Source organism: Macaca fascicularis, chromosome 6 (assembly GCF_037993035.2).
Source record: "Macaca fascicularis isolate 582-1 chromosome 6, T2T-MFA8v1.1".
Classification (NCBI taxonomy): domain Eukaryota; kingdom Metazoa; phylum Chordata; class Mammalia; order Primates; family Cercopithecidae; genus Macaca; species Macaca fascicularis.
The window spans coordinates 43,672,489-43,696,360 of record NC_088380.1 but is presented as its reverse complement, the minus strand read 5'-3'; the positions used below and the strand labels follow the sequence as shown (position 1 = coordinate 43,696,360).

The 23,872-nt window shown below is 41.8% G+C and overlaps 1 protein-coding gene and 1 pseudogene across 16 annotated transcripts in view; one reads left to right on the top strand and one right to left on the bottom strand.

Annotated features, from left to right (window-relative positions):
• NIM1K (NIM1 serine/threonine protein kinase) overlaps positions 1-23,872 on the bottom strand; it is a 93,231-nt gene that overhangs the window by 37,727 nt on the left and 31,632 nt on the right. For 3 of the 16 annotated variants that reach the window (XM_065546229.1, XM_073993422.1, XM_065546230.1), the window contains 4 exons: positions 16,589-16,866; positions 12,207-12,389; positions 6,653-6,771; positions 3,562-4,560 (listed from right to left, as the gene is read on the bottom strand). In XM_065546229.1, coding sequence (XP_065402301.1) covers positions 3,562-3,853 — 292 coding nt within the window. In that variant the 5' untranslated portion in view covers positions 3,854-4,560; positions 6,653-6,771; positions 12,207-12,389; positions 16,589-16,866. Of the gene's footprint in view, positions 1-3,561; positions 4,561-6,652; positions 6,772-11,898; positions 12,111-12,206; positions 12,390-16,166; positions 16,867-23,872 lie in introns of all 16 variants that reach the window. The other 13 variants (XM_065546232.1, XM_073993421.1, XM_065546227.1 and 10 more) reach the window with 9 other exon arrangements.
• On the top strand, positions 16,254-16,819 carry LOC102134365 (tubulin alpha-1C chain pseudogene; annotated as a pseudogene).

The following is a 23,872-nucleotide window of genomic DNA, read 5'->3' as shown; positions in this document are numbered from 1 at the left end:
TTTCAGTCATCTTTTTCCCTCCCAAATCTGCTCTCCTATTCCTATTAAAGGCATCACCCTTGTTTTGGTTCACACAGTCAACTAAAGCAAGATCATTGCCTTCTTCCATCCTTCCATCTTCAGTTCTACATCCAATCAGTTACCAACTGTGATGGTTTATTTTATGTGTCAAATTGACTGGACCACGTAGTGCCCAGACATTTCGTTAAACATTATTATGGGTGTGTCTGTGTAGGTGTTTTCTCAGTTGAAGACCTGAATAGAACAAAAAGACTAAGTAAGGGCCGGGCACGGTGGCTCGCCTGTAATCCCAGGACTTTGGGAGGCTGAGGCGGGCAGATCACGAGGTCAGGCAATTGAGACCATCCTGACTAACACGGTGAAACCCTGTCTCTACTAAAAATACAAAAAATTAGCCTGGCGTGGTGGCGGGCGCCTGTAGTCCCAGCTCCTCGCAAGGCTGAGGCAGGAGAATGGCGTGAACCTGGGAGGCACAGCTTGCAGTGAGCCGAGATCTCGCCACTGCACTCCAGCCTGGGCAACAGAGCGAGACTCTGTCTCAAATAAATAAATAATAAAAAATTAGCTGGGCAAGTTGGCTCATGTCTGTAATCCCAGCTACTCAGGATGAGGCAGGAGAATCACTTGAACCTGGGAGGTGGAGGATAGGCACTCCAGCCTAAGCGAGACTCAGTCTCAAAAATAATTAATTAAACAATTAATTTAAAAAAAAAAAAAAGACTGAGTAAGTGGGAACTGCTTCTGCCTCACTGCCTTTACCTGGGACATTGGTCTTTTTTGGCCTTCAGACTCAAGCTGAACGTGACTCTTCCTGGGTCTTGAGTCTGTTGGTTTTCAGACTGGAACTTACACCTCTGGCTCTCCTGCACCTCCAGCTTGCTGACTGTGGATCTTGGGGGCAGTCTCCATAATTGTGTGAGCCAGTTCCTTGTAAATGTCTCTCTCTTTCTCAATCTCTCTCTCTCTCTCTTAATCTCTCTTTCTCTCTCTCTCTCTCCCTCCGCCTCTCTCTCTTTTCTGTTGGTACTGTTTCTCTGGAAAACACTGACTAACACACCAATCCTCCAGATTCTTCTCTTTGGCATGGCCAGCTCCTTCCTCTTTTCTATTTTGACTGACATTCACCTAGCTCAGGATATTCTTCCCTGTGGCTGGACCATCACCATAGATTCCTGATAGCTCCCTGTCTCCTGCATCTCTTGTTTTTCAGCCTTCATTCTCCTCACTATATGGTTAACCTTCCAAAAGCCCAATTCTAATCACAAAAATTTTAAAGTCTTCATTGTAAGAAAAACAATCCAAAATCCTTGGATAATGTTCAAAGTCCCCTATGATTCAGCCACAGCTAAGTTTTCCAGCCCTTTACCCTACTTCCCCTACTGTTAGGGTAACTGTACTATATATGTCACTTCCCTACATTAATGCGTTTATTCACATTCTCCTCTAGCTAACCCCTAACCCTCCTCTGTCCTATAGTCACTTCCTATCCAAAATCTTATCCTTCATTGAGGTGTAGCTCAAATTTGATCTTCACTCAAAGCCTTTCACCGTATTCCTAAGGTGGAAGAGTCTCTTTCCTTCCTTTAAGTTCATAGCTTTTCTCTTCTATGTTTTTCAAATTCTGGTTTGTATTATACTTATTTGTACACCTCTTCTTTTCCCTTATCCTGGAGGATAAAGGCTGTATCTATTTCATCTTTATATCCCCCAAGGCCTAATATAGTGCTTCTATTGTTCACCTAAATGAATAATAAATGAATATTCTCTCAAGTGAAATGAAATTTGAAAGTTAAACATGGCATGGAAACCTGACACAATACCTCATAATGATTTTAAAATACAAATAATACTTGGATTATCCATTTGTGGCAACTACCAAGAAAGTACTATTTTAAAAGCTGTCTGCAGTATGTGCAAGTTGCTGTAGGCAAGTATTTCTTAGTGCTACGTGTTAGTTAGAATCACCTGGAGAGTTTTCAAATACTACCCATGCCCAGTCCCACTCCAGACCAATCACATCAGAAGCTCTGAGGGTGAGTTCTGGGCACTAATTCTCTTTTAAACCTTCCCAGGTAATTCTAACGTGCAGTCAGTTGAAAACTATGGCTGTAGGGCATGGCAGCTGCATTGATCTCAATTTGTGTATTGGGATGGGCAGGAATGAACTTCTGATAAAGATACTTTAGTTGATCTTCGGTTGCACAAAGGCAAGGCAAGGCTTATTAAGCAACTGCAAAATGATGCCACTAACTAACATTTGTTGAGCACTTATTAATCCTTATGATACCCTATGAAGTAAGCACGGTTATTGGCTACATTTTATAAGTGAGGTATCTAAGGCTCAGACAAGTACTGTAATTTACCCAGACGAGTAAGTAGAGTAGCCAAGATGTGAAGACATGAACCCAGATACACAGGCTTCAGAACAAGAGTACAGAAGATGTGAAACTCCAGTGACTTGGGAGTGTGTGGGTCAGTTGCCAGGGGGAGGTACATGTATGCACACGTGTGTGGAGCTTTTTCTATAAAGGCCAACCAAAGGGATTGGAGGGGCATGGGATTGGGGGTTGGAGAAGAAAAGGAAGCAAAAGACAACTCTAATATAAGAAAAGAGAGGTTTTGGAGACATGGTGGCTGACTGAGTCCAAGCAGAGAAAATGTAAATCAGGGACTCTCGGGAGACGGTAGAGTCCATGGGTTTTAGGACTCAGTAAATTATGCCAAGTCATAAAGTGTTCTTTTTCTGTCTTGTAAGTCCCTTATGATAATCCCCAGACTTCTGCTAAGTTGGGGAAGTGCCCACAGTGGAGTCGGAGCAGCAGAAGGGTGCTGGGCTCTCCATATGGTTTCTCCCTGAGGCCAAAGTGCTGGGCACTGCTAGTCCAGAATCTCAGAGTGTCCGGTAGCCAAGCAAATGTGGAGTGAGGAGCCAAACAATGAGAGCTAGGACAGGGTGGACTGAACAGAAAAGGTCCTGAGATCAAATCCCTTTCTCTCAAATATGACAGAAGTAGCAGCCTCCGAATGGAAGGGAAACTGGACCCCGCTCTCCAGAGACAGTGCCCATCCGGAGGGTCTCCTGTGCTGCACTGTGCCATTGTCACTGAGACACAAATATAAATGGAAACTGTAAATATGGGCTTGGGAGATGAGGTGGCTTGTTTCCAAGCCATACTCCACTCCGTTTCTCGAAGGCCTCACCAGAGAGGAGAGATTCTTCTCATGTTTGAGTGGGTTTATATGCATAGTATGGTGGAAGGGTGTTTGGAGTCAAAAACCTCTATGATTGAACTGAAGATACATTTACCTTCTTTGGATCTCAGTTTCTCTATCTGCAAAATGGAAAAAAAATACTGACCTCACATGTTTACTGTGGAAATTAACTGAGAATATCACAGAAGGCGGCTGGCACAGGATGTGAGCCTTGCAGGGGCTCCGCTGAGGTCACTTTACTTGCTTCCTTAGCCCTGGCCACCTAACCCTGCACCTACACTAGGTCCCAATACCGCCAGGGATGACCCTTGGGAAGTCGGATCCTACCTTTGGTTAGGGAGTGAATCCCGAGCTTCACTTGGGAGAAGTTGCCACTTCCGATTTCCCCTCGAATTCGGTAGAAGCCTATCCGTTTCCCCAGAGTGATCTCCCTCACCACCTTCTCATCTTGGGACATGTCCTGTGTCAGTTTCTCGAAGGGCGTCAGCTGGCGGGGCTGTCCTTCCTCGCCCTCCTTGCTGCTCTTGGCCTGACAGCCACTTTCTACGCTGTCGCGCCGATCCCACCGGGCATAGTGGGGGTTCACCAGGCCGCCTCCATTTGTATACACTGCAGTCATCGTCCACGGTGGCTCACGTCTCCATCTCAGCAAAGAGCCACCGATCAAGGGCAGGTTGTGCAGGAGCAGAAGAGGCTCAGAGGGTGGGAGATGCCAACTGAGGACAGCAGGTGCCCAGGGTTCAAGAGAGTTTTCCTGAGAGCTGAGCAGCCGCCCTCTTGGGTTTAGTGAAAGGAGGGCAGTGAAGGTGGTAGCTGAGTCTGCCCAGCCCAGCCAGGAGCTGCTCACCTCACTCAAGTCATTTCCCACCTTCCCTCACATTGAACTTGCAAGCTCTAGCTGTACAATTAGGCACACGTTACATACCCACTGCCCTGATGGGACTCCAGGAACTTTCTGGCCAGACGTGGAGTCTGATGCTTTGTGGTAGGTGGCTGTGCCCCAGGACAAAGGCTTCTGTTTGCTATTCCCCTTGATGGCCAGAGAATCTTGCACTCTGGTGTGTAAATGCCCCTGGGAGGACCTCAAGACCCTGCTGCGGGAGCTCATCTCTGACCTTCATTTCGTGCTTCTCTTGCTGTCAAGCCGCAGGGCCCTGGAGACCTAATAATCTGAACCCCGGGAAAGAAGAAACTTGCAAATAAGCCTTCTGGTCACACAGGCAGCCAGAGAAGGATTTAATCCCTGCAATGTCACTTTAGCTGGCCTTTATTTAGATGAGCCTTCCTCTAAGCCGTGAGCTGTCTCGAAAATTTGGCTGGTTCAACCTAAGAATAAAGAGTAAGAAAATTATTAGCCTATGCTAATGTACTGTACAGGATTTATAATGAATGTGAAACTGCTTTGTAAGCATTGATCTAAAAGTACTCCACAAATTTAAGTTATGACTCATATCAGTAGTAGATGCTTGATTACACGTGCTCTAGTAAGAAGAAAAGAGTATATACACATACCTCTCAACCTACATTTTAGAAAAGCCCCTAGGGTCTGTACATATTTCCAGCAAAATAATTTTTCTATTTCTTAAAGTTTAAGAAAATATGCATATTGCCTTGTGTTGCTTTAAAACCAAATTTTAAAAGTAATATGATAGCAATGATGACAAAGATTCTGGATTACTATTTGTTTTCAAAATTTCTCATATGTATTCAAATAGTAATATTTTATCTCCTTTACTACTTTCTGTTCTTGTACAACCTGTCCTACACTAGTTGCTTCCATTCTTTCTTTCTATGTCATTCTATGATAAAGGCTGATTTTTCCTCTTACATTTACTTTTTGAATTTTTCTGAGCAGGTGTCAGTGTCTAGGCCCAGCACCTTATTTTGAAGATGTGGAAAAGGAGGGTTTACAGCATTGCTGGTGATAAGAAATGCTGCCCAGCTACGATGTCTTCCGGATTTTTTTTCTGCACTCTCCAGCAGGAAATACACTCTTCCTCTCTGAATTCCCACAGCACTTCGTGCATTTTCCAAAATGTCCCATCTCAATGAAGGTGGGAACTGGTTTTGACTCATATGTATGTCTTGCTCTCCTCCTCTCTCCTTCAAAATGGAGCATAAGTTCTTACATATAAAAGTGTTTACTAAGAAAATGTGTGTTAAACTTGATTTTTGGAGTTGAGCATTCCAAACCAAAAATTTGACTGACAATGTGAGAGACTGCCTTGGATGTATGGATTTCCAACTCTGCTCAATAATATCACATTATTACAATTAAGCATAAATAAGGCTTCCTAACTTTATACTTAAGATTAAGTAGGGGGTTGCCAAATAAACATAAATAAGGGAAGTAAAGAGGAGGTTGATGCCCAGTACTGCTCCTATTTCTGGATAGGGAGAAAGGAATCTGGAAGAAGGATGAAGAACATAGGCTTAAAAGGGACCAGGTATCAGTAACTAAGCACATCTCTAGGTTAGAGACTGTTAGGATGTTTTTTTAAAAACATTTTTAAGATAAAGGTCCCCTTAGCAGGCTGTGGTGGTATACCCCTTAGCAGGGTGTGTGCCTGTAGTCTCAGCTACACCTACAGACTGAGGTGGGAGGATGGCTTGAGCCCAGGAAGTAGAGGTTGCAGTGAGCTGACATCAAGCCACTGTACTCCAGCCTGGACGACAAAGCCGGACCCTGTCTCAAAAAAAACAAAACAAAACAGAAAAGGTAAAGGTTCTTAATTAGAGTGAAGAAAATCTAAGTCACTGATTCTTCTTTATTTTCTTTACCGACGTCTACCTCCCAAAGTGTGGGGATTACAGGTGTGAACCACTGTACTTAGCCAAAATCACTGATTCTTAATCATCCTGAGGTCACAGACTCCTTTGAGATGCTAACAAAACCTGTGACTCTATCCCCAGGGAAAAAAAATAATCCTCACCCATACAATTTGCATCCGATTTTAAGATGACATTCTGAAACCCATCAGGTGGTTAAGAATCTCTGTGAAGGCCAAGTGGCACTAGATCTCCCCAGATTCCTGGCAGAAGAACACCATGCAGCTTATGACAGACTAGAATGAAGTAGTAATTCTGCAAGAAACTTTAGCTTAACCTAAGGCAAAAGAAAATATGGATTTTCCATAGAATGTAGTACTTGATCACTTTGTGTTCTAACAGACTCTGTGAAGAACTTACTGGCTTTGTGTCCTCATTACCATGCTGTGCTTGTTACTAATGTACTTGGACCACAAAAAAGCACCAGGAGGGCGCCAGGTACAGTGGCTCACACCTGTAATCCCAACACTTTGGGAGCCCAAGGCGGGTGGATCACCTGAGGTCAGGAGTTTGAGACCAGCCTGGACAACATGGAGGAACCCTATCTGTACTAAAAATACATAAATTATCCGGGCATGGTGGCACACACCTGTAATCCCAGCTACTCGGGAGGCTGAGGCAGGAGAATTGCTGGAACCCGGGAGGCAGACGTTGCAGTGAGCTGAGATCGTGCCATTGCACTCCAGTCTGGGCAACAAGAGTGAAACTCTGTCTCCAAAACAAAAAGAAAAAGGCACCAGGTGAGCAGGAACCTGTGCTTTACTCTTCCCTCTGTCTCTGGGAGTTCTGCACAGTAGCTGATAAAAGTTTGTTGAAGAAGGAATGAACTAATTTACCACCTAACCCACCATTACACTTAGGTATGAGTTAGTAGAGGCAAATATTTTTATTTTTTAACTACTAACACTATCCCAGAATTTAATCGTCTCAGACAGCTTATTTCAGTCCCTATTTCTAAGATTTGGGCTACCCTTTACTAGCTATTAGAATTCCTGGCCCCATCTTCTTGTGGAGGTAAAAGCTTAGTCCAAAGTCCATCATCCCCCTGAGAATTGTGGCACACCTGCTTAGAAATGCAAGTCTCCCCCATCCCTGCCACTTTGGAAGAATCAGCTCCCCACAGGCGCCCGGGCCTCCTGCCTCCCTCTGCATCTGCTCCCCTCCATCTCCTGCCCAGCTGCTGGTTCAGGGCTTTTTCTCTGCTTTCCTGTTCCCCAACTTTCCTGATTTGGGCTCTATATCCTGAGCTCTATTCAGGCCCTGGGATTTACAGTAGAGTTTGAGACTTCAGGTGCCTCCCAGGAATTCCTCTCCCTCCCTTCCCAATTCAACAGAGAGGGAGGGCTCAGATACAATTGCCAAATATGATCAGTCTCTGTCTTGAATTACATACCCTACACCTACAAATGAAACTTCTTGCAAAACGGTCTTGAACCAATTGTCTTGCCTTAGTGGTCGAGGAGACAGTTAATCTTCCATTTAGATCAGATAAAGTGTTTTTGTTACACTTTTACAGATGTTGCTGTGGTTTGCATTGAGGATGAATTGCAACTTGGGACAGCTAGCAAACCAATTGGGGGAAAAGCCAAACGCCTATCTCACTCCTACTTCAAAATAAGTTCCAAATAAATCATCTAAGTAAATGTAAAATAAACAAAAAAATGAAATACTAGAAAAAAATCAGAATTTTTTTTATGATCTCAGCGAAGGCCGTAAAAGAAAACATTGAATTTGACTACATAAAGCTGTAATTTTCTGTTTGCCCAAAAGTATCATAAACAAACAGGCAAAAATCAAATGATAACCTTATAGGGAAAGCTTTCCAACAAATAGAATAAACAAATAAAAAATAAACAATTTTCTAAATAAAGAATTTTAGAAATTGATTTTTAAAATACCAATATCCAGCCAGGCGTGGTGGCTCGCACCTGTAATCCCAGCACTTTGGGAGGCTGAGGTGGGGGATCACGAAGTCAAGAGATCGAGACCACCCTGGCCAATATGGTGAAACCTCATCTCTACTAAAAATACAAAATATTATATTTTGGGCGTGGTGGTGCACACCTGTAGTCCCAGCTACTCAGGAGGCTGAGGCAGGAGAATCACTTGAACCCAGGAGGCGGAGGCGAGACAGTGCCGAATGCCGAGATAGCACAACTGCACTCCAACCTAAAGGCAGAGCGAGACTCCGTCTCAAAAAAAAGAAAAGAAAAATACCAATATCCTCCCAAAAAAGAAAAATGATAAAGAACATGAGCAGACATTTCACAGAAAATACAAATGATTCCATAATATATAAAAACATATTCAACCCTATAATTAAAGAAATACCCATAAACTACACTGAAACTAGATTTTTCACATATTAAATTTGAAAGCTGCAAAAAAATTTTGATAGTGCACTGGTGAGAGATAGTATGAGGAAACAGGAATTCTCATTCATTGTTACTGGAAGTATAAATTGGTACAATTGCTTGGAAGGAAATTTGGCTATAACTATTAATTACAAGTGTATGTGTTCTTTGCTTCAACAATTCTACTTCTAGAATTTTTCTTTGCACACATATGCAAAGATGTGTATTTCTGACATAAAGATGGATGTGAAAAAGAATGAGTTACAGTATCCAAGATATACAGTTAAGAGGTGGGAAGAGTGTGTATAAAATGATAATCAGGAGTATAAGAAAGGGCCAGTTGCGGTGGCTCATGGCTGTAATACCAGCACTTTGGGAGGCTGAGGTGGGTGGATCATTTGAGCTCAGGAGTTTGAGACTAACCTGACCAACATGGTGAAACCCCGTTTCCACTAAAAATACAAAGAAATTAGCTGGGCATGGTGGCACACACCTGTAATCCCAGCTACTGAGGCAGGAGAATCGCTTGAGCCCAGGAGGCGGAGGTTGCAGTGAGCTAAGATCACGCCACTGCACTCCAGGCTGGGCGACAGCGACTCCATCTCAAAAAAAAAAAAAAAAAGTGTAAGACAGCGGAGGGAATCCCTAAAAACAGGTAGAGTTATTGCATTTGGTGAAGGCACTTGTTGGACAGGGGAATGGAGTGCAAAAAAACATATACTTTTTACTGCTTACTTTTTCATATGATTTACATTTTTTTCATGTGCGTATATTTACCTTTAAAAAGAAAACAGGCTGGGTGTGGTGGCTCACACCTATAATCCCAGCACTTTGGGAGGCCGAGACGGGAGAATGGCTTGAGTCCAGGAGCTCAAGACCAGTCTGGGCAACACAGTGAGACCCCATCTCTCCAAAAAAAAAAAACCAAAGAAAATTAGCTGAGTGGCACACACCTATAGTCCCAGGTACTCAAGAGGCCAAAGTGGGAGAATCACTTGAACCTGGGAAGTCAAGACTGCAGTGAGCCAAGATCACACCACTGCACTTCAGCCTAGGCAACAGAGCAAGACTCTGTCTCAAAGAAGAAAGAAAAAAAGAAAAGAAAAAGGAAGCAATTAAAAACATTTAATGTGTTGCCACCTTACATAGTTGGTGTACAATAAGTTTGCTTTACTTTTGGTTACACAGGGAAATTATCATACCTGATTCTCTAATATCTAATGGATTGCTTTTAAAATAAAAAGATAATTCAGGACTTCTGGTGAAATATAAATTTAATGATCTCATTTATTTCTACTTTATTCCAAAAACCGAAAAACCTAAAAATGACAAAATAAGAGGAGGAAAGGTACAAACCCATGAGGATAAAAAGAATAAGAGAGGAGGCCAGGCACGGTGGATCACCTGTCAGGAGTTCCAGACCAGCCTGACCAACATGGTGAAACCCCGTCTCTACTAAAAATACAAAAAATTAGCCGAGCATGTGGCGCATGCTTGTAATTCCAGCTACTTAGAAGGCTGAGGCAGGAGAATCACTTGAACCTAGGAGGCAGAGGTTGTGGTGAGCCAAGATTGCGCCATTGTACTCTAGCCTGGGCAACAAGAGTGAAATTCCATCTCAAAAAAAAAAAAAAAAGCCAGGCGCAGTGGCTCACGCCTGTAATCCCAACACTTTGGGAGGCCGAGGCAGACGGATCATGAGGTCAGGAGTTCGAGACCAGCTTGGCCAACACAGTGAAACTCCGACTCTACTAAAAATACAAAAAAATTAGCCCGGCATGGTGGCGGGCGCCTGTAATTCCAGCTACTCAGAAGGCTGAGGCAGGAAAATCGCTTGAACCCGGGAAGTGGAGGTTGTAGTGAGCCAAGATTGTGCCATTGCACTCCAGCCTGGGCAACAAGAGTGAAACTCCAACTTAAAAAAATAAATAAAAATAAGAGATGAGATAGCAGCAGAGAAATGTCAGTACGTTTTGGGGGAGATGGAGAGATGGAAAGAAAATTAATGATAAGCAATTTGCAAAGACAAGGAAGAAAACTGCAACCTAAATTCATACATAAGGGCATACCAATGAGATTCACCTTTCTGAGTGCTCAAGAAGGCTTCAAACTATAAGAGACCAAGTACCTCAAAGGTTAGAGGAATAAAGCAGGATCAAAATCATGGAAATTGTTTGAAGGTAGAGCAGTGAGACCCTCCCCCCCGCCCCCACCAGCCTTTCCCTCCTCAAAGATAGGTTGTTACTTTCTCTACCCCACCCCAGCTCAGGAACACAAGGCACAGGTCAGATGATTAGGCAAAAGTCTGTGTTGTACAAACCTGCACGTTATGCACATGTACCCTAGAACTTAAAGTATAATAACAATAAAAAAAAATTCAGACTTCTAGTCACAAAAAAAAAAAGAAAGAAAGAAAATTGCATCTTTACTGAACATAAAAAAAAAAAAAAAAAGTCTGTGTTGTAGAATCCCTCATTCTCTTCTCCTTGCACTCTCGGCTTCCAGAATGGAGGAAAACAAGCATAAAAACCTCGAGGCTGGCTACTCCTCTTTTGGATAGACTAACTCAAGAGAAAAGACTTTCTGAAACCTACGTTTGAAAGTTCTCCATCAAAAAAGCCACATAGCCATCTACGGCACAATCCTCCAGGTGCCAGTTTCATGCACACGCAGGGAGCTTCCAACCAACTTTCAGTGCCTTCTGCTTAGAATGAATGAATGAATAAATGTTCAGTCAAGAGGCCTGAGACATCTGAGGAAAGGCTTCAAAATGAGAGAAAGAAACCCTGCTCAACCTAAACAACAACCTCTACAACAAAAAGGAACTTGAAGGAAATGGAGAGCCATGAGGAAGCAGAAGATAAAAGATAAGGTATTGGACCCATAAAACCAGAACAAATGCTTAAAAAAAAAAAAAAAATTTAAAGACAATTCAGACAACAAGAAAGAGCTGTAGAACTGTCTTGGAAATTAAAGAATTAAATTGAAGAATTGTGAAAGAAAAATCTAGAAAAGATAAGCAATATAGAAGACACGAAAACTGGGTAATCAATTCAGAAAGTCCAACATCTAATTATTAGAATTTCCCATTACACTATTATGCTCCCAATAAAGTAAAACATATTGTTTCTATTGTACCTGAATTGCCAGCGAATCTCAGAAATTTAAAAAATAGTACAGTGAGAAAAAATTCTGAATTCTCACACATTCTAATGGAATAAAAAAGTAGAAGGAAAAAAGCTCAAAGAAAAGATAAATCCTGTTTGGGTATGTGCATCTATGGGTATTTAAAAATTCATTCTTATTTTGCATAATTTTTTTCCTAGAGATTTTCCTTAGAAATCTAGAAATAGGAGTTCTGAGCACAGGTTGTGGGGTTGCTCTAAATAGTATGTATTTTTGACTACTTTCTAGTAGAGTCCAAAACATTAAGCTTCATCATGTTAAAAGCAAAGCAAATAATGGAAGTGATCACACGTACCTAGTTGAAAACCAAATTTCAGATGTAAGTAAGTTTTTTGTTGTTGTTCTTTTGCCTTTTGCCCTTTAGATTTTGCCCGATTTTTATGGACATTAATGAGAGCTTAGAAACTCAACCAGACCAAATTATGGAGTCACATCACTGCAGATCAAAGCCTCTGGAGGAGGTAAAATGGTCCTTAATTATTAGCTTGCTGTTGCTATATAGCAATCCTTTAAATAAGATGAAAGAAAACAGAGCTTACTTGGTAATTCATTTTCTTGACTTATAACCCACTGTAAAAATAGTATCAATGAAAACCATCTCACCTTTGTTCTCTCTGTCTGAGTTTAACTGATAAAACTTCTGGGCAAGGCTCTTAGGCAACCTTTTCATTAGTTGGCAAGGTCAGGCATTGGTTTCCTTGAAAGAAAAGCTGGGTTTTCTCTGTGTGTGGCAACAAGGTTCAAGACAGCCAGTCCTCAGTTATAATCTTTCTTGGGCAGGTGCACCTTCAGGGAGAATAATTAGCAAATTCATCTCATTTGAAAGTTTATTTTACCATTTTGAAATCATTTGCATCATCTTTGCTTTTACCTCAGCTCTTTATTTCTCAACACACATGTCAAGATTACCATGCGGTGCAGTGGGGGAAATTCTAAAGCAAATGGAAAAGCAGTCAGTGTGGGCTGGTTTCTAGGACAGCAGTTCTGCTCTGTGACACCATCTCTCCCCTACTTGGTCTCAGAGGGAGGCCCTCAGCCCAGGTCTACCCCCATCCAGTTCGCACCCAGCATCCAGGGACAGTCCATCTAGTCTGATGGGTTTACGTCAGCTCTTCCCATATATACTTCTACCGCACTTGAGGATCCCTTTGCCATCAACGCCACAGACTCAAATGCCTAGGAGAACAGTGCAGGAGTTCTGTCAGTGACCAAGTGCAGTGCCTATGCCTGGTGTGGTAAGGCAGCCCTTGCTCAGCTCTAGCCAGGGCAGCCATGCCAAAATGCAGATTTACTTTTGCCAGATCTTATAATTCTTGAAAAGAAACTGGCAATTAAGAATTTTTTGGTAAACTCGCTTAAATTTTTATTTCCCAGTTGTTTTTTTATTTAGAGGCAGGGTCTCACTATGTTGCCCAGGCTGGTCTTGAACTCTTGGTCTCAAGAAATCCTTCTGCCTCAGCCTCCCTGTAGCTAGGATTAGAGGTGCAATCCACCCACCATGCCTGGTAACTCAATTTTTTGTATGTTTATGTTTTTTTGGTGGTTTTCAAATTTTGTTTTGTTTTTTGTTTGACACAGGATTTCACTTTGTCACCCAAGTTGGAGTGCAGTGCTGCAATCACAGCTCACTGCAGCCTTGACATCCATTGCTCAGGTGTCTCTCCCACCTCAGCCTCCTGCGTAGCTGGGACTACTGGTATACACTACCATGACTGTTATTTTTTGTAAAGACAGGGTTTTGCCATGTTGCCCAGGCTGGTCTGCAACTCCTGGTCTCAAGTAATCCACCCGCCTTGGCCTCCCAAAGTGGCTGGGATTATAGGCATGAGCAACCATGCCCATCAACTGTCAATTTTTAAAGTGTAGATTAAATACTTTTAAAACACTGGCCAAGTGAAACTGAAGTGTCAGGCTGGATTTGGCCTCTAGGTTGGTCATTTCCAGGCTCTGTTCTAGGTTTCATGGGAGAATCATCAAAAAAAAAAAAAAAAGATGGGGAGGGAATAGTTCATAGGTCCATAGTCAAATACATCTGGAACTGCTGCACATTATACCCCTCTTAGATATTTGCATTAGTACCTTACAGTCTTGTAGTTTTAAAACCACATGCACAAACAAATGTCTGTTTAATTCAGCGTTCCCCAAGTTTATTTAACCATCTAATTCATCCTTGTTGAATACATTTTTGTCATTGACATTTTCTTTATGACTCTAACCTCAGAGGTGGACAAAGTTGTCAAACATCTGTAAGAATTTAGGTCCCAACAGGAAGATTATGAAAATGATTCAGTATAGAATGAAACAGAAAATAGATAGTTGAGTTTAATCCACCAATGCAGCACATGAGGTAGGAGCTACCCACCTGTGGCGTCTGGGATGACACAGTAATAGTTTAACAATTATCTCTTAACCTTGGAAAGATTTAGTGTTAAAAACAGAAATGCTTAAGAGACTCAAACCCTCTGGTATTAATATTTTTGTCTTGATGAACTTGTATGAAATTTGTATTTCAATGTACTTGTTATGTGAAGAGAACTTGGCATATTAAAGTAACAAAATAGTTTTGTGACTCTAATTTAAAATGAAAAATCAGATAATTTAGATTTGTGATTTTAAGTTGAAGTTTTGTTGTTTTAAAATAGCACTGAATTAAATGTATTTAAAAGAGCTTAAGTTTCACCCTTGTCTATATGTTTAAATCATTATATTTGTAAGAATTACTAGTATTCTGGAAGCATTTTTGTTATCAAAGTTTTTTAAAAGGAAATGAAACAAATTATAAATGCAGTTTAAAATGATTAAAAATGTTTCATTAAGCTTTGAATGGGATCAAACATTAATCCTTAAAAATTATTGTCAGACAAAATAATATGTCTGGAATTTGCTTTAAAATAGGAGGCCGGGCATGGTGGCTCATGCCTGTTATCCCAACAGTTTGGCAGACCAAGGAGGGCAGATCATGTGAGGTCAGGAGTTTGAGACCAGCCTGGCCAACATGGCGAAACCCTGTCTCTACTAAAAATACAAAAATTAGCTGGGTGTGATGGCAGATGCCTGTAATCCCCACTACTCAGAAGGCTGAGGCAGGAGAATCGCTTGAACCCAGGAAGCAGAGGTTGCAGTGAGCCAAGATCGCGCCACTGCACTCCAGCCTGGGTGACAGAGCAAGACTGTGTCAAAATAATACACAATAAATAAAATAAAATAAAATAAATTCCCATCCCCATGTTGGCCAGGCTGGTCTTCAACTCCTGACCTCAGTTGATCTGCCCACTTCAGCTTCCCAAAGTGCTGGGAATACAGGCGTGAACCACCATGCCTGGCCAATAGGAGTTTAAATTAAACAAGATTAGCCATGAGCTGGGAATTTTTTATACTAGGTGATGAGTACATGAGGGTTGTAATGTCCTGTAAACAATTTTTGTGTATATCTAAAATTGCTTATAATACAATTTTTAAAATAATTGTTAAAATTAACCACATCAAAAAATATAATATTTGTAATAAAATGTTACTCATTTTACAACAGGCAACAGTGCTCATTAAATGCGTGCATGACTGAATGAATGAATGAATGACACAACATGACAGCTCTGTAAAGTGAGGTATTGTCATTCCCTTTTCACAGATACCAAAACCAAAACCAAAACAAAAACCATCTGAAGTTAAGGCAGTTGCCCTGGATTTCTTGACTGTTAGCTCCATGAAGGTGAAAACTGTGTATTTAAGTAGACATTACAACATGTGAAACCATGAATTTCAAAGATCTGAAGAAGAGAATGAAGTCATGTCCCAATAGAAACATTGCAGAAACTTGGGTTTCTGCAATGAAAATTTTAATCTCATTTATAATTCATTCTCAAAACATAAATCTTCCCATCTTCTCTGAGGACCTATGCCTGCCTCCAAACAAAAGGGATAGCATTAAGATACTGAATGGAATCATGCATTGAATCACAAGAAGGTGGACCTGAGCAGCAAAACAAAATGTATTCTTCATCTGCTCAGAAATAACTAATTTAAGAAACAGTGCAGGAACACTCATATCCGTTTGCAGCTCATGGTTTATTTTTAGGGCATTAAAAATATTTGTAAGTCAAAGCAGAAACTGCTCTTTTGCTGCCTTGTAACTTTATTCAGCTCTAATGTAGTGTGCACACTAAGAAGCAGAGAACACTTGAGTGATGCCCTTAGCGGATGTTAGAAAAACCTCGTTTTCTGTTTGAGCAAAACTCAAGAAAGTCTATCAGGGTAACAGGCCTCAAGGCTATGGCCATGGATAAGGAAAAGAGTGTTGTGGAACAAAAGCTCTTAGTTTTATCATCATAAAACGTTCCAGTGGATTTGAAACCTTTATTAGGAGCCTCTCATACCTGGTAAGTGATCCCTTCACACAGAATAAGCAATCCATCTGATAATTTTTAAATATTTACCCAGCACTGGAGGTAAGTGAGAGGTGGCAGTTGTTAGGGACAAGAGGAAGGTTAAGTTTTTTTTGTTTTTTTTTTAAATGTCACTCTTGCCTTAGAAGAAGGAAAGAAAATAACAGGCAGGTTCTCTTACATCAACCACCTAAAAGTCGCACTGTAAGAAGCAACAACCTCTCCTCCTTGTCTCCACCATCTGCTCAGCAGCCGCGAAGCAGCAATCATGCGTGAGTGCATCTCCATCACATTGGCCAGGCTGATGTCCAGGTTGGCAATGCCTGCTGGGAGGCCTACTGCCTGGAACATGGCATCCAGCCCAACGGCCAGATGCCAAGTGACAAGACCACTCGGAGAGGAGATGACTCCTTCAACAGCTTCTTCAGTGAGACGGGCTCCGGCAAGCACGTGCCCAGGGCAGTGTTTCTAGATCTGGAACCCATGGTTATTGATGATGAAGTTTGCACTGGCACCTGCCACCAGCTCTCCCACCCTGAGCAGCTCATCACAGGCAAGGAAGATGCTGCCAGTAACTATGCCATTGGCCAGGAGATCACTGACCTCGTTTTGGACCAAATTTGTAAACTGGCTGACCAGTGCATGGTTCTCCAGGGCTTCTTGGTTTTCCACAGCTCTGGTGAAGGAATTGTTTCTGGGTTCACCTCCCTGCTCATGGAACAACTCCCAATTGATGATGGCAAGAAGTCCAAGCTGGAGTTCTCCATTAACTCAGCACCCCAGGTTTCCACAGCTGTAGTTGAGTCCTACAACTCCATCCTCACCACCCAGTGAGGACATGACTGCCCTTGAGAAGGATTATAAGGAGGTTGGTGTGGATCCTGTTGAAGGAGAAGGTGAGGAAGAAAGAGAGGAATACTAAAGTAAAAATGTCACAAAGGTGCTGCTTTTACAGGGAAGCTTATTCTGTTTTAAACATTGAAAAGTTGTGGTCTGATCAGTTAATTTGTATGTAGCAGTGTATGCTCTAATATACAATTACTGACCTATGCTTTAAAACGTGACTGCTTTTGCAGACCCAAACTGTCCATTTCTGTGATGGGTTTTGAATAAAGTATTCCCTGTCTTTAAAAATAATAATAATAATAATAAATACTTTTAAAAAGTGAACAAATATGCAGTAACAATCTGAACTAACAGAATAAATAATACTTTTTAAAAATCTTCATATATATGGAAATTTAATATGTAATAAAGATGGCATTTCAGACCACTGGGAAAAGGTAAATGATTCAATATTATGACGCTTGTCGGGGCTAAACCAAGAGACGGCTTTAGCTCTCGCACCACCACAAATTCTTCATTAGCCCTCATTCTTTGATATAGATAAGAAAATTATATATGTATAAATATAGATATATAGATATAGATAGATAAAGAGAGAAATAGAGTTTCACTCTGTCACTCAGGCTGGACTGCAGTAATGAGAGGATGGCTCACTGCAGCCTTGAAATCCTGGACCCAAGCAATCCACCTAACTCAGTCTCCTGAGTAGCTGGAACAACAAACTTGTGCCAACATGCCCAGCTAATTTTTTATTTTTGTAGAGATGGGGTCTCACTATGTCGCCCAGGCTGGTGTTGAACTCCTGAGCTCAAGTGATCCCCCTGCCTCAGGCTCTCAAAGTGCTGGGATTATAGGTGTGAGCCACAGCAACCAGCCAAGAAAACAATATATTTTTTTATTAGTGTAAAGTGCCATGCAAATACAGAGGCTCATGCCTCTTCTTGTAATATTACTATTCCAAGACACACCCATATAGAAAAGCTGGAGTCACTCCTGGGTGTCAGGACAGACCATGTGCATATGTATGTAGTGTGTACTTGTACATGCACCAAAAAAAGCTCTGGCAAAATGTAGGTTGAACTAGTGGGTGACAAATGGGGAGGGAGTGTGAGGTACAGAATTTTGGAGGAGTGAAAATGAGTGTGATATGGGTTGTTAGTTGTCCCCCGTTTATCTGTTCTTTCTTCTATAGCAGTGGTTCTCAGCCTTAACCTACATGAAAATCACCAGACAGCCTTCAAAAAATGCAGAAGTCTAGGCCCTGCTCCCCAAATATTGTGATTGAATTGGCCTGTGGAGTGGGAGGTGTCTATTTGTTTAAGTTTTCCAGGTGATTCTGTTGTGCAGCCAAATTTGAAAACCACTATTCTGTAACAGAGAAGTTTTAGCTGGGCACATTGCTATGCAACTGAGGACTGTATTTCCCAGTTTTGGCTATAGCTTAGTTTGGCCATGTATCTGAGTTCCAGTCATGGGCTGTGAGCAGAAGTGACATATGTGACTTCCATGTTGTGACCTTAAAAAAAGAAGCATGACCTCCCGCCCCTTCCTTCTTCCCATCTTCTTGCTAGCTAGAATGTGGACACAGTGGGGTAAATGGAAACAGCCACCTTGGACCAAGATGGAAGCCATGTGCTGAGAATTGCAGAGCCACAGAGAAAGAGCCTAAACTCATTGCTACACAGTCATCAGATCAACCCAGGATTGCTACCTTGCATATTATGACCTGAGAGATATGATTCTATCTTCTTTAAGCCTTTCTTGTTTCAACCTTTGTTATGGCAACCTAATGTCTGTGCAAGAGGGCTTTCATTTCTTACTCCATTTGTTTCTGGGTTGTTTGAATGTTTTATAACATGTATAATTAGTTTTATAACTTGAAATTTATATGTAATCAGTATATGTTTATCTACAGGTAAAGATAGAGATATTTCAAGGGAAGTACTCATTCTTTAAAAAAAAAAAAGAAAAAAAAGGCTAAAATTAGGCTGGGCACAGTGGCTCACGCCTGTAATCCCAGCACTTTGGGAGACCAAGGCGGGTGAATCACGAGGTCAGGAGTTCGAGACCCTGGCCAACATAGTGAAACTCTGTCTCTACTAAAAATACAAAAATTAGTTGGGCATGGTGGCATAAGCCTGTAGTCCCAGCTACTTGGGAGGCTGAGGCAGAAGAATCACTTGAACCCAGGAGGCAGAGGTTGCGGTAAGCTGAGATTGTGCCACTGCACTCCAGCCTGGGCAACAGAGCAAGACTCCATCTCAAAAAAAAAAAAGGCTAAAGTTTAAAAAAGAAAAAAAAGATACAGATATAGGTTGATATTGATAAATATGTATAAATAGAGACAAATTTTATCTGTCTTGTCTACATCTATCTGTATAGCCTATAGAGATTTAGATAGGTAGATATAAAGTACAGTGGACCAATGACAGAGTCCTGATTTTAGTTTTCTGATACATCAAAATATTTCCAATTATTTATACCTTCAGGCAAATTAAATTAAGGAATCTTTTTTTTTTTTTTTTTGAGATGGAGTTTTGCTCTTGTAGCCCAGGTTGGAGTGCAATGGCACGATCTCAGCTCACTGCAACCTCCACCTCCCAGTTCAAGTGATTCTCCTGCCTCAGCCTCCCGCATAGCTGGGATTACAGGCTCCCGCCACCACGCCCAGCTAATTTTTGTATTTTTAGTAGAGACAGGGTTTCTCCATGCTGGCCAGGCTAGCCTTGAACTCCTGACCTCAGGTGATTCACCTGCCTCAGCCTCCCAAAGTGCTGAAATTACAGGCATGAGCCACCACAACCGGCCCAAGAATCTTTGTTGAGGACTGGTCATGTTAAAGAAACTAAGGTGAAGCAAGTAAGTGTGTCATTGTTTTAAAAAGTACTACATTCACTTGTGAGTAGCAAATTAATTTCAACAAAACAATATCATCTACACTTTCGTGTAATACTGTTATTCTAAATTTCATTGGTTTGAAGGTTTTTTTTGTACCTAACTCAGTAAAATGTGTTTTGCTTTATATGTATACAAGCTTTAAGGAAAATAAAGTTAATTAATTAATTAATTATTTTTGAGACAGGGTCTCATTCTGTCACCCAGGCTGGAGTACAGTGGAATGATCTCAGTTCACTGCACCCTCCACTTCCTGGTCTCAAGAGAGCCTCCCACCTCAGCCTTCCAAGTATCTGGGACCAAAGATGCGCTCTGCCACATCTAGCTGATTTTGGGGGTTTTTTTAGTAGAGACAGGGTTTTGCCATTTTGGCCAGGCTGGTCTTGAACTCTTGGGCTCAAGTAATCTGCCTGCTGCGGCCTCCCAAAGTGCTGGGATTACCGGAGTTAGCCACAGCACCTGGTTGGAAAAATACATTTAAATTGGAGTTTTATATTTGTACATTTTGAGTATCTTTAACGTAAAATTTTTGTTTATATTTATTTATAATAAAATAGGTCTCGGCCTGGCATGGTGGCTCACGCCTGTAATCCCAGGACTTTGGGAGGCCAAAGTGGGCGGATCACAAGGTCAGGAGGTCGAGGCCATCCTGGCTAATATAGTAAAACTCTGTCTCTACTAAAACTACAAAAAATTAGCTGGGTGTGGTGGCGGGCACCTGTAGTCTCAGCTACTCAGGAGGCTGAGGCAGGAGAATGGCATGAACCCAGGAGGCGGAAGTTGCAGTGAGCCAAGATTGTGCCACTGCACTCCAGCCTGGGTGACTGGAGTCAAGAAAAAAAAAAAAAAGGTCTCAACCAAGGAGTTATGAGAATTTTAGTCCTTTAAAAGTTATCAGTAGATGACACAGTTTTAAGAATCTCTGCTTTTGAGGGAGATTTCCCCAAATTAAACAACCAAGTGAGGTCATGGAATAATACAGACTCAGGGTCAGAACAAGATTCCAGTCTCAGCTTTCCCACAAAATGTCTTTGTGACCTTGAGCCAGTCTTTTCCACTCTCTGGGTTCAGTATCTTTACTGGCAAGTGAGAGTGTTGGACCCTATGATGTTTACAGATCATTCCAGCCCTGCCCTTCTGAAATCGTGGATTAGACAATATGGGATGAATTCCAAAACATTTGTGGAAAAAAAAACCTCTTAAATCCAAGTGTCACATTGCCCCCTTCTGGACCTTTGTAGTATCCACATGGATGAGATTGATAAAATCCATAAAAATAATAAAAACTCATAATAAATCACAAATGTAAAAAACCCATAATGAACCCTAGATGGACTTGTGAAATAGCATAGCCCAATTCCCTTTCTCCCCTGAGATAACCTAGAAAGTCACATTTGAAGGTGCTCTACTGGAAGTGTTAGAGGACAACCCAAGAAAGGAAAAAGGGCAAAGGGTAGTAAAGTTGTAGGAAACACAGGGATGTGGAAGGCGGGCTGAATTCAAGAGAGTTTTACACAGTTCTATCTCCAGCTATTCCCCCAGTATAAGAAATATTGTTAGCTATCTATTATCAAGTGCCTATTATGTGCCAAGAACCAATTCTTTTATTTTATTTTTTATTTGTATTTATTTATTTATTTATTTATTGAGACAGAGTCTCGCTCTGTCTCCAGGCTGGAGTGCAATGGCGCGATCTCGGCTCACCGAAACCACCACCTCCCAGGTTCAAGCAATTCTCCTGCCGCTGCCTCCCAAGTAGCTGGGATTATAGGCATGCGCCACTACTCCCGGCTAGTTTTGCATTTTTAGTAGAAACAGGATTTCTCCATGTTGGTCGGGCTCGTCTTGAACTCCTGACCTCAGGGGATCCGCTTTCCTCAGCCTCTCAAAGTGCTGGGATTACAGGTGCGAGCCACCACGCCCAATGAACAAATTCTTTTAAAATCCTCCCAGCAATTCTTCCAGTCAGGCACGGATTATCTGTGCCCCAAATGGAAACTTCTTATTCTCACAATCTTGACTCTTTTCCACTCTGTCCAAGTCGTCCCCATACTGTGAGGACGGCTCCTGCCCCCACTGCCTTCTAGAGGCCTTCTTTGACTACTTCAGACTACTTTGACTACCACACTCACATTTCCCTCTGCTACTATCCTGTGCCACGTGAGATCTGTATCCCATAATCTGGTCCTTGATTTCATATCTTTCTAACTCATTTGTGTGAGTTAAGCCTCCTCACAAGCTGTTCTTGAGAGCAGGTTCCATGCACTGAGGGCTTCATCCACCCACTCTACCTGCCATCACAGGCATCATGCTGAGTGCATTATACTTGACACTGAGAAGATGACTTTATCTTCACTATGTCCTCCATCTAGTTCCTCTTTAGGAAAAACTACCATTCTTTGAGGAGTACTCTCTCATATTTACTTTAAAGTAGGAGAACTAAACTTCTGATTTTCTTCTCCAGACTTATTCCTCTCACAGTTTTCCCCATATTGGTAAATGGCAACACATCCTTCTAGCTGAAGTCAAACATCCTCACTCCTGTTTCTCTCTCATACCCCAATCTGTCAGGAAATCCCATGGGCTCTACCTTCAAAATATTTCCAGAATACAGTCATTCACTGTCAAGTGTAAGCCACCACTGGCTTTTGATCCCGTTACAGCCTCTGTCCTTCCCTGCCTCCTGCCCACCTTTAACAGGGCTTGTTTCAAACAAAGCATCCAGAAAGATCCTTCTAAAAATGTCAAATTATGTCACTTCTCTACGCAAAACCCTTTGATGGCTTCCCATCTCACTTAGAGTAAAAGCTAAAACCCTTAAAAGGGCATTCAAGGCCCTGCCCAACATGGTCCCCATCCTTCCTAAAGTCATTCTCAATCACACCCTTGAAACTACACTACAAGCCGGGCACGGTGGCTCAAGCCTGTAATCCCAGCACTTTGGGAGGCTGAGACGGGCGGATCACAAGGTCAGGAGATCGAGACCATCCTGGCTAACACGGTGAAACCCCGTCTCTACTAAAAAATACAAAAAACTAGCCGGGCGAGGTGGCGGGCGCCTGTGGTCCCAGCTACTCCGGAGGCTGAGGCAGGAGAATGGCGTAAACCCGGGAGGCGGAGCTTGCAGTGAGCTGAGATCCGGCCACTGCACTCCAGCCTGGGCGACAGAGCCAGACTCAGTCTCAAAAAAAAAAAAAAAAAAAAAAAGAAACTACACTACAGCCATGCTGGTCTCCTCCACTCTTACTTGAAGGCACCAGGCATGCTCCCACCTTCTGCAAATTCCTACTGCTCCTTTAAGACTCATTTCAGTGATACCTCTTTCAGGAAGCTTCCCTCACCGACCCACTCACCATAAACCAGGTAGAGTTCTCTTTTGTACTTCCAACACCTGCCGCTAGCATTGTGATTTTCTCCACAACTCTATACAGTTATGACTTTTATATCAGGCTGTCTCTCTTGTCAGGTTGTCAGCTTCTTAAGGGTGGTGACCCTTTTTGACTTTGAAGACAAATAAGGAAACAAATACTATGAAGACAACAAGTGGTTTTCTGGCCATCACAGAGAGGTTATATATGCTACTGAAATGAATGGCAGAAGCACATCCTGGGATGTGGATGGAAGCCTGGTGCCTCTTGAGTGGCTTCATTGGCTTCACTGTATGACTGAATATCCCCCTAAAAAATCACCTATTGCTAGTAAATTTATTTGGACAAGCCATAAATTCACTGTGAGTAGCACCCGAGAATATGTACTTTATTCAACCACTAGAATGATTCAGGAGAAGTTCCTACCTTCAAAACCTTCAAGTAAAGACAATGAAAAATAATTTAGGCATGCAAAACACGGGCCTTTTCATGAAACTGCATAAAATTTTACTGCTTACGAGTAACTTAATTAAAATTGTTCAACTTAAAAAAAAAAAGAAAATAACTTTTATCTGAGGAATGCAAGTCCTTTTAATTGTTAGGTCCAAAGAGATATTAAAATAAGACAGTAATCATGCCTTTTTGAGCTATGTAGTTATCTCTTTTTTTTAATTATTATTATTTTTGGAAAGAGGGTCTCGTTCTGTTGCCCAGGCTGGAGTGTAGTTGTGCAATATGCAATCATCTCTTGACACTGCTTGCTATTGCCACAAGAAGC